The 11,093-nt window shown below is 43.0% G+C and overlaps 1 protein-coding gene across 1 annotated transcript; it reads right to left on the bottom strand.

The window, feature by feature from the left end:
* Positions 1-1,077: 1,077 nt before the first annotated feature.
* Positions 1,078-10,352, bottom strand: RP1L1 (RP1 like 1). The gene is made up of 5 exons (XM_066993218.1): positions 10,248-10,352; positions 9,566-9,731; positions 2,545-7,589; positions 2,041-2,277; positions 1,078-1,935 (listed from the first exon to the last, which is right to left on the bottom strand). The coding sequence occupies exons 1-5, from the start codon at positions 10,350-10,352 to the stop codon at positions 1,078-1,080; spliced, it is 6,411 nt and encodes a 2,136-aa protein (XP_066849319.1).
* Positions 10,353-11,093: the final 741 nt, after the last annotated feature.

Below are 11,093 nucleotides of genomic sequence, written 5' to 3'. Positions count from 1 at the left end.
TTTCCATGTTAAAGATAAAATTAATTAAATATTATTGGTTGACTGCAAGGGCGAGGCACGGAACAGTTTCAGACCTTATTAGCTTTGGAACAGGGCCTCGTACAAAATTGTTTGAGGGATCCCAGATGATTGTAAAGTGCTTAAATACCAGCATTGGCATAGTAAAGGTAATGACAAGGAAGTAGATTTTACCCACTTCTGATTTAATCAATATTGAATTCAACCACTTCCCAGACACCTGACAGATCACAGATTTCTAGGTTGGAAGAGACCTCAAGATCATCGAGTCCAAACTAACTAACTAATCTAAACTAACTAACTAACTAAACTAACTAACTAACTAAATGAACTAACTCATCTTTTTCATCTACCACTGCATCACCATATACTACAGTGATGAGCACAGTACAAACAGATCGGTGATCTGGAAGAGGAGAGATCTACTGGGATGACCCTTTTGGATTTGCAGTGAAGTGAAGAATGATCTCAACATCTAAAGAAAAATAGGGAAAATGGGGAAAGACTTATTTCAGACCTGTTCTCTGTGTGCAGAGAGGGTAGATTAGGGTACGTCAGGGTAGGGTGGGTGGGGGGAATGAGTGTACACCTCTGTGGGCTCTGACCAGACTTTGGCAATGAATCCAGATTTTGTCACATTTCTGTGGATTGGCAATCTTTCCAGGAAAATGGCATGCAACAGACAAAAGGCATCCTGAAGTTACTCAGACATGATGCCCAGCAGAGCCACAGTTATTCAAGCAGCAACCAGCATGGCTTAAAGAGTAAGAATAAGAAGGTATCATAAACAAAACAGCCTTCCCTTTCTCCAAACCACCTTTCTATTGCAACCACTAAATCTTAATGAGTTTGCTAGCCCTCTAGAAATGAGAGCAGGTAATTGCAACTTTACTCACAAGATTCAAGATCAAGTTTAACACATTTAACTCAGAAGAAAAGCCAGTTACGATGGCTCAACTCACTGGAGATACTGCAATATGTAAATAAAATATACTTTAAAAAAAAAAAAAGGAAAGAAAGAAAGAAAGAAAGAAAAAAGCAGTTTTTTGATAAGCAGTTCTAGAAGTCCAGGTCATCCTGGTCAATCTCATCAGAGTCTTCTTTCTTATTAATAGCCTGAACCTCATCAATATGTTCACCCTCCTTTGGATCTGCACCTTCAGCATCTGCCTGTTCCTCATCTCCCAGAGGATCAGTGCATGAAGATGCTTTGTCCTCTTCTTCCTCCTCACTATCAGGATACATCTTTGAAGGTTTGCTGCTCTCATCACTTTGAACCTCTCCATTGGGGTGGTTGCTCATGGATTTATTATTATCGTTGCATTCCTCTTCACTTTCATCATCGGACCCCTTCTGGGATTGCTGTGAGAACTTTCCCACAGAAGAATAATGGAAAAAGACAACTGCTTTGCTCAGAGTCTTTAGCCTTTTGCTGGTTTTCTTGCCTCTGGCTCTCTCAGAAGACTTGCTGTTGCCATTCTCTTCATGTTTCTTGTTTACCTGGTCAGGATCATCACCGGTGGGTTCCTCATCATTTTCCTCATATTTGTCACCACCTTCACTGTTTTCTTCCTCAGCTGAGCACGCCTCATCTTCTGACTTCAAATTTGCATCTTCCACTGCTTCAGCCTCATCTTGCTCAGCTTCTTCATTTCCTTCTGCATCATTTCCTTCAGGATTGTCATCAGTCACGCAATCAGCATCTCCTCTACATTCAGATGTCTCCTCCTCATCATCAGCCCCAATGTCCTCACCCTCTGGCTCCTGTGTTTCTTCAGCTTTGTTGTAAGTTTCATCTTCAACTTTGGACTCTTCTTCAGCTTCCTGCACTTCAGACTCTTCTTCAGCTTCCTGCACTTCATTTTGCATTTCTTCTTCTTTCTCTTCCTCTTCCCCGTTTGCTTCCTTCTCGTCTTCCTTTGTTTCTTCCTCATCTTTTTCTCCCTCTGTTTCCTCTTTTGCTCCTTCATTCTCTTCTTTCGTGCTTTCTTCTTCTTCCACTTCCTCCTCCTCCTGTTTTGCTTCTTCCTCATCTTCTTCTGCTTCTTCCAGCTCCTCTCTTGCTTCTTCCTCATCTTCTTTTGCTTCCTCATTTGTTACTTCTTCCTCTTCTTGCTTTTCCTCTTCTTTTTTGGTTTCTTCTTCCTCCTCCTTCATGTCTTCTGCTTCTTCATTTGTTTCTTCCTCTTCCTCCTTCACTTCTTCTTCCTCCTCCTCTTTGGTTTCCTCCTCATCCTTTCCTTTCTCCTCTTCCTCCTCCTTTGTTTCTTCCTCCTCCTTCACTTCTTTCTCCTCTTCCTCCTCTTCCTCCTCCTCTTTCTCCTCCTCCTTTGTTTCTTCTTCATTCTCCTTCCCTTCCTCCTCCTCCTCCTCTTTTGTTTCTTCCTCTTCATTCCCTACCTCCCCCTCCTCTCCTTCCTCTTCCTCCTTCTCCTTTTCTTCCTCTTCCTTCTTTTCTTCTTCTTTTGTTTCTTCCTCTTCCTTCCCTTCCTCCTCCTCCTCTTTTGTTTCTTCTTCCTCCTCCACTGCCTCCTTCTCATTTGTTTCTTCTTCCTCTTCCTTCATGTCTTCCTCTTTTACTTCCACTTCCTCCTTTGTTTCTTCCTCTGCTTCCTCTTTTACTTCCTCATCTTCTTCTTCCTCTTTTGTTTCTCCCTCTATCTGCTCTTTTGTTTCGTCCTCTTCTTCTGCCCTCATCATTACTTCTTCTTCTTTTTCTTCCTCCTCCTCTTTTTCTTTCTCTTCCTCTTCCTCTTTTTCTTCCTCTTCTTCTTCCTCCTCTTTCACTTCTTCCCCCACTTCTGTTTCTCCCTTTTCTTCTTCATTGGTTTCTTCATCCTTAACCTCATCCTCCATCTCACAGTTTTGACTCTCTGATTTTGGTTCTTCTACATCTTCATTCAACGTTGAGCCATCCTCTTCATTTAATGCTGCCTCCTTTTCTTCATTCCCTTCCACTTCCATTTCACCTAACTGAAGTTCACCCTCATCAATCTCCTCATTTGTATTGGTGTTTTCTGCTGCTTCCTCCACATGACTGCTGGCAAGTGCTTTGCTGTCCTGGGCTGCTTCTGAGATACAGGCTTCCTCAGGATCATTTTTCTTCCCCCTCAGGATCTGCTGTAAATCAAATGCTTTCATGACTGGGGCATTGCTAGCTGCCACTGGGGTTTTTGCGGGCTTGGAAGCCATTTTTTTCCTCACACAAGTGTCGCATGGGCAGTATTCCTCCTCGCTTGGTTGTTCACTAATACTGGCCTCAAAAGCTGCACTAAATACTGTATCTTCATCTGCATCAAATGATAAGTCTGATGTGTCAGCCAGCCTACTCTGGGTTCCAGTCTTGTCACTGAAGAGTGATTTTTTATGCATAGTCTGCAATCGTCGTCTCCTTTGCTCGGTTTGGAGTGTTGACTCACGCCTGAGTGGTTCATCTGGAGGTCTTGGCATCTTGGCCCCAGCTCTGCTTTTGATCTTCTTCAGCTCCTTCTCTATGCTTTTTTGTATCCTTTTGCTCACTTCCTCCTTCAGCTCCAGTATCATTTCATCCATCTGCTGGTTGTTCTGCAGGTTCCACCTGACTTTGAACTCATTCATAGCATTGACATAGTGAGCCATGAACTCCTTTTCAATTTTTTTTAGTAGTCTCAGGACCCAGATTGGGTCTGGATCCATTGAGTTCTGCTGGGTAAGGGATGTGCCCACACTGGTGGCCATATTGACCTTGGGCTCTGGATCTTTTACAGACTCTTTTCCAAGATGATCTTCCAAATCATCTTTCAGTTTTGTCCCACAGTCAACATCACTGACATTTGCACCAATGTTAGTAGCTAGCTGATCTACTGTCTCTTCAAGATTTTCTTTTGGGAGTGCTTCGTTTACAGCTTCAACTTCTTCAACAAGAACTTCTTGCTCTCCATTTTCAAGTAATTTGATATTTTCCTCGTTTTCATTTTCTCCCCCTTCCTCCTGACCATTTTCACAGTTACTGCACTGATCCTCCTTATTCTCTTCTGCCTCCTGATTTACAGAGTCCTCTCTAGTAAATTGCGCTTTTTCCTCACCTTTTGATTTTGAGCAGGCTGTTGAAGGTCGAGATGAATGCCCTTCCTTTTTACTCTGCTCCTCAGCCTCTGTCTGTTCAGTGGCAGTCTCTACATTTTCCACTTGCCCATCTGATTTTAATTCAACAGTTTTCTGTGCCGATAAATTGCAGTCCCTGGCACCAGCTGTACTCTCTTCTCCTGAGCCACCAGAACCACTGCTAACATCCACCCCAGAGGAGGACATGGGAGTGAAGTCATCATCTACAGATTTGGGGGCTTTAAACCCACAAGCTGTCCTTTCCTGCTCACTTGCTTCTTGGCCTGAGCTTGGACCACTTTTTTCAGCTGTGTGTCCAAACCACAGGGCTTGAAAAATGTTTAGCAACTCCATATACCTTGGCTTATTTAAACATTTTGATTTATTTGATGGATCTTCTGACTCTTCATCAAGGAGTTGGAGACTGGCAAGACAAGTAATCAAGATGTTGGCAGAATTACTCAGCTTTCTCCCCATGGTGGGGGACACTTCGGGCAAGCTGTTTGATCGGTCAAATTTTGCTTCGTGTTTTGAACTGAGCAAGGCCTTCATGATCTGGACAGAAGTCTGGACAGAGACTGGCAGGTCTCTTCTGCTGTTATTATGGCTGGATGTAACTGACCGGCTGCATTCTGCTTGATCGGCCTTGGCAGCTTCGGACAACATCTCGGAGTTTTGTTCCTGATTCACACACTCTTCAGCCCCTTCATTAATAGCTGTGACTTCTGCTGTCTCTTTCTCCGCTTCATCCGCTGCCTCATTTTCAGCTTCCTCCACATTCTTTTTTTCAGCTTTTTCATCCTCTGAGATTTCCTCAGCATTTGTGCAGTATGACACCTCAGTGGCTGCTTCTATGCATTCCTCTTCTGCACCATCCTCCATTTCATATTTCATAAGCAATGTTTCTGAAGGGATTTTACTTAGCCATTCTTGTACAACTTCTTCTGGAGATGTGTTTGGCAAAATAGATGGCATTAAATCACTCCATTCCTCCTGTATTCCTGTGTCTTCTAACACTTCCTCCACTTTTCCATTGCAAGAATCGGCAAGCTCTTTATTCTTCTGATCGTTTGCCTCAGTTGCAACTGATTTAGATCCAAAGGAAGTTGGTTTGGAGGAATCTACAACTTCTTTCTGTTGTCTTCCTGTGGTAAGCACTGACTCAGTACCTATGCTGCTAATGGAGGAGTTCTTCAAGATGGCTGATCGTATTTTTTTGCTGTTTGGCTTCCCTTTTGGTGGGGCAGGGCAATGCATACTGCATATTGACACAGTCTCTGACAGTGAAACTCTGCTGGAATTTGACGTCTTCACATGAAGATTTCTGGTTTTAATCTGCCTCGATTTTGAAGACTGAGATATGTTTGATTGTGAGCATCTGTCATCACTTTCCTGGGATATCTGTGTCAACAAGCATTTGTCTCTTCCTTCTGACTTTGAAGAGATTCTTGAACTGACACTTGCAGGATTTCCATTCCTAATCCCAGTCTCAGCTGAGTGGTCACCTTTTGAACACACACTCTCACTTATACTTCCATGTCTTGAAGAAGGGGCCTCTGAATTCATCTTGTAATGACCCTCTCCAGCTTTTCCATTAGGGCTTGAAACACTTGAGCAGGGAGATGATGGCTTGCTACTTTCGTCTCCGTGACTTTTCTTCTTTGAGCCTTTTGAGGATTCACTGTATCCCTTGGTGGTACTTTTTGAGCTTTTCTCCTCAGAAATAACAGCAGTTGCCTCTGCTTCACTAGTAGATGAAATGTTTGAGTGAAAAGACCCTGAATTATGAGACATGGGGTCTGCAATAGATTTTTTCCTGATTTCACATGAGCTTTTGGAGTAATTAGATACCCTGCTGCATGATCTTAGGTCTTCTGCATGTAAAGAATTCTTTTTATTCTGAGTGGATTCAAATGAAGACACAGACATTTCAGATCGTGCATCCAAATGAAGATGGCTGTGTTTGCTCTTTTTGGACCCCCTGGAAGAGCAAGAGGCATTGCACTGAATGATCTCATCACTATCACTTTTCCTGCTGTACCTGTCACTAGCTATGGAACGGGGAGTGCCTCGTGTAGAGCATTGTTCACCTTCACTGCTCTCATCTCTAACTGATTGGCTGTGCTTTGTTTTTGTTGAAACGGAGCTGACTTCATTGATTTCATTGTCGTCTTGTTCAACCTCCTCAGCTTCTTTCTTAGGGCAGGACTCACTGGAGAAGGAGGAGACCACTGCATTGTCTTCTGAGTGGTCATCCTGTTCACTCTTTGCTCTTGGTGTGCTACAGTTAGTAGACCTGCTGTGCACACTATTGGCAGGAGTGGAGCACATAGCGTTATCTTCCTGATTTGCCTTCTGAAGGCTGGAGGAGGACATGGTCCTGCCCACGCTACTTGTTTCCTCACATATATTCTTGCTCTGTCTGGACTGCAGAGATGACTTTGATATGACACTCCCAGCCCTACTGCTTTCAACCTCCTCTGCATCGTGCTTTAAGCGCTTCACAGAGGAAACTTCAAAACAATTTTCATCTTCCTTTTGTGAGTTGGTTTTACTGGCCTCATAGTCTTCGGGGGCTTCTTGAGTATCCAGGTTATTTTCACAGCTTGAATGTGATACCAAGCCCACAGATGAAGGCCTCTGACTATTGCTTGTGCTAGTCCGGGTGTATTCTTGCTGGTCTTCTCCATTGGAAGCACCTGTAGACAAATCACTTCTACAAGTACACTTTCTAATAGATCGATATGCCACTCTGTTCTCTATAGTTTCTGAGTAGGATGAGGACTCTTGCACAATGTGCTCAGAGAATTCTTCACTGGATGTGGTATGGAGACTATCCACAGAAGCCTTTTTTTTGTGGATTACTCTCCTCCGGGAAGATGTGCTGGAGCATGATGACCGCGTGTGCCAGGTGCTCCGTACACTGGGCTCTTCCCTCTGGGAAGCGTGCATGGGGTTTTTCCAGATGTCATAGTCCTGGTGTTTCTTGCCACAGCTATGACAATGAGCCTCATCACATTCTGATTCCTCAAGTTTGGACATGTAAGAATCGACATCACAAGGGTATAATGAATCATCTGCTTCTGAGCTGGCTTCTGGGTTCATTTTCTGTATAGGGTCTACTCCACTGTCCTCCACACCTGACTCTTCACAAGGCATCTGGTTCATCAGATTTGACTTTCTGATTTGGGTGGACCATTGCAAAGTCTCATCATTTAACAAGCGGAAGCGGACTTTCATCTCAACGGACAAGCTACCATCCTTGTTTACATGTACCCGTTTCTCTATGTCATCATTGACCAAGGAATGGACCAGCTCACCAGGCTTTGGATGTGAGCAACTGTTTGAGAAAGACGCGCCAGTATCTGGTGAGGCAGCGAGACCATTTGGATATGACTTTTCTGATGATAAAGAAAATCTCATTGACCTATTGCTTGATGCTGATCGTGGATGGATGACACTTTTTTTGGCTTTCAATCCAAAGTTCACTGGAGTTTGAAATAAGAAAAGAAAGATGGAAAGAAATGTTAATTCATATAAGGATAACATGAAATACATAGATTGAATCCTCAAATTAGTGAATACTGATATTAGTTCATTAAAGCTATGCCAGTTTACATAATTTGAAAATTTGGCTTTGACATGGTGATGGCCATAAATGTTAAGTTAGAATAAAACAGAATAGTTTGGAATTAATAGTCTGTAGCAAAAGCTTCTAAATCTTAACGTCATATTTTTGAATTTAAATTGGAATACAAACATGTTTTTTGCAGCATTCAGTACTGCAATACATGCCAGTAAGGAAAACAAATAAACAAATAAATAAACCAAAAAAAAAACAAACCACCAAATAGAGCAATGTAGTCTCAGAGCTACACTATTTATCACATTGCAAATATTTTCGTATTAAACTGTGCATGTTTTCATTCTTATTCAAGTGGGCGAACGTCCTTGGAGAAGTGACCCCCTTCTTTAACCAGCAGTCAAGTGTTACACATTTATTCTGCATCATCCACTTCTCCACTCACGTACCGGGAAACATAGGTATGGCCATGTAGAACAGATCCACACTCGGTACATGCAGGGATGTGTCACTATGAATAATTTTAATACTTATTAAAACATAAAAGGCAAATGGAAGTATAAGTTGGTGGTAATTAGAAAAAGTTGTAGTCATAGTGTGATAGTGAGGGAATTTTAAGAATTTTAATCCAAAGCACATCTCTGTGGCCCAATGCAGTTATCTGCACAGATTTATTGAGCTGCCAGACCCTTCAGTACAAGCAGAGTACATTGCTATCATGCTTTCTTGCAAGACATGAATCTATCATGTTCCTAACATATCCATTATTTTGTTCAGAACTTACTTGTATATACCTGGACAACCACATGCTTCTGAGGGCATGTGGATGTGGAGCCGAATGGAGGGCATTTTAGGAAGGGAGTACATAACTAGGAACACACCAATCAAGATTAATAACACATGAAATAGCTACTGACTATCCATCTTCATGCATTTGAACTGGCATGTTTTTTCAGTCCCTTGATGGACAAAGAGCTTCAGTTTGTTCTCACTGTTCTCTCAATTTTTTATGACTCAGAGAGTGAGTATTGGAGGTCTCTGTCCTTAAGTTTCTACAGTTAGTAGTCAACACACAAGTGAATGTATTCCAGGCTCCTGCTATTGACAATGGGGAGAGGAATGGCCACCTCAGGGCATACTTCATTTCATCCTAAAACAAATCCCTAATAGAGGTGAGATGAAGTGCCCTCTAGAGATGGGCAGTTTCTCTTCATCGACTACTGAAGGTGGCTGGGATAATTATCTGCAATATTAGATAACTCATATAAGGTGTATAAGAAATATAATCCTGAATAATGCATAACATACTCCTCCCTGAACATCACCTTTCCGTAAAAACATGTTTTGTTTCCAAAGGGCTACACTGCAGGTAGTTTTTAGTTCACACCCTGAAAAGTTATAGGTCATTTAAAGAAAGTATAAGAGAGTCTGAGAAACCAAGTCTCCTGCTGACAAATACAGGGCATCTGCTGGTCCCGGTGCAGAAGTCCTAGTGTTATCTGACTGACAGACAAGGAGACAGAAGATTCGTGGGAAATCTCAAGGGTTTGGGGAGTCTCAGAGGCAGACACAGGAAAGGAGGGAGTTCTGGAAGGAAAAGGAGACACAGAGATATGAAAGAGGAAGGGAAGTCAGCCAGACACGGGGAGCATGTAAAAGAAAGACTGGAGGGTGTAGGGAGGAAATCCTAGAAGGAAACCAGAGAAAAAGAAGGGGAGGATGGAAATGCCTGGGAGGCAGAGAGAGGAAAGTACATTTTGCAAACGAGGCAGTGCACATGAGATCTGCACATTGGGTCAGTACAATAGGTGCCTGTAATCTCCATGTGGTGGGACACAGGCCTGGGGATGACTGCATAATGTGCCCCAGAGTTTTCCTTACTTTCATTGTTTTCGTTGACATTGTTGCTGTTGGAACGGGGAGCCAGGTCGGGCAGCTTCTCCACCGAGTGTTTCCTCAAATTCTCCATCGACACAGGTTTAAATGGCTCTCGGCCGACGCACACCAGCACGCTGGGGCAGTGAAGCAGAGCCTGCATGCTGTCGATCTGGAAGAAAAGAGAAGGAAGATCACCATGAGGTGACAGAGCAGACCTACATTTTACCTTCTAGATCTGGAATCAATTGACATTTAGATGCCACTTCAAATAAACCTGGTTCTGGAGATATTACAAATAGTAGAGAACTTTGGAGTCTATCAGAGGCTGTCGGCAGGCTCCCTTGCACTGTTCTTCCATTGAAGGAGAAGCTCTGTTTTGTTTTAATTAGATCACACAAGATAGGGAAGAAAAGGAAGAGATTGACTAAGGGAGGAGATATCTCATTTATCGGAAATTTTACCTCTTCTGGGAAAGAATTAAGCATAATAAATATGGCATTGAGGAAGTGGGTGGAACTGGTGGCTTCTCAAGTTCTCTTACAGATAATTATATTCTCTAATTCTTCTAAGTCCTGCACAGGACAGTAATTATCACCTGGCAAATGCTGCATGCCAGATTGATCATTAGTTTTCTCCCTTCCACTGCTCAGGAAGAGATGAGAACCGTGATTTTCCCTAATACTACCTCAACTATGGTCTCAAACATTACTTTAGGCATTGCATCCATGATGGACAGTGTGGGACACTGCTCATCAGCGTGGGACATCCCTGTTAAGGACTCGTTCCTCATGAGGACACAGGCTTACAGACTGCCTTGTCATCTCCACCTAATGATCTGTTGCTGGGTTCTGCACAGTCTTTCTTGGCATCTGCAGCTAGTAAGAGAGAGCAGGGTTAGAGGTGGCAAAAAGTCACTTTTAACCAAGCACAATGTTTGCACAGGATGTAAAGTAGCAGGACTTTTTATTTGTGCAGTAAGACTGAATCTGAGCTCTCAAGTAAAACACCTGATGGCTTCTTAACAGGGCTGAGAGGGCTCTCTTGCTGTCTGAGAGGGCTTCAGTGGCCAACATTTGGCCACTGTTCTGTCAGAGGTCTTATAGCCATGCTGTGATGTCCCTTCCTCCTCAGACTGCTACAGCAGGAGCACATCTCTGGAGCATATGGGGACATTCGATAAGAATTGACCGTGCAATGGGCTACCAAGATGTGAGCTGGCACTGGTGGTGGGCTGAGCACTCCTTCGCCCTTAAGATGCACCCTGACCTGACTGCATCACTAAATCATCAGCTCTTTAATTAGCGACTGAGTACGGAAGAGAACAAGTCTCATAGGCACTCTGATGACAATTCTGCAATTGTCACACATGCATGGCACAATGGAGCATGAAGAAAAGCATCCCATAATTTTTTCTGTAGGCAAGGAATGCAGAATCAGGCCCCCTTCAGAGCTCAAGCCCTTAGTTTGTGAAATGCTTCTGAGGTTTTTTGAGATTTGTTAGACAGTACAACTAGGGCTTTGAGAGATACTA

This window comes from Anser cygnoides, chromosome 3 (assembly GCF_040182565.1).
Source record: "Anser cygnoides isolate HZ-2024a breed goose chromosome 3, Taihu_goose_T2T_genome, whole genome shotgun sequence".
Classification (NCBI taxonomy): domain Eukaryota; kingdom Metazoa; phylum Chordata; class Aves; order Anseriformes; family Anatidae; genus Anser; species Anser cygnoides.
This window is presented reverse-complemented; position numbering and strand designations above follow the sequence as displayed.

Coding starts and splice junctions, on each gene's coding strand:
- RP1L1 (XM_066993218.1), bottom strand. CDS start 10,352: ATGAGGAACGAGTCCTTAACAGGGATGTCCCACGCTGATGAGCAGTGT. Junction 7,590..9,565: donor TGTCAACGAAAACAATGAAA/GTAAGGAAAACT, acceptor TTCAAACTCCAG/TGAACTTTGGATTGAAAGCC. Junction 1,936..2,040: donor CAGAAGAAGATGAGGAAGAA/GCAAAACAGGAG, acceptor GAAGAAACAAAG/GAAGACGAGAAGGAAGCAAA.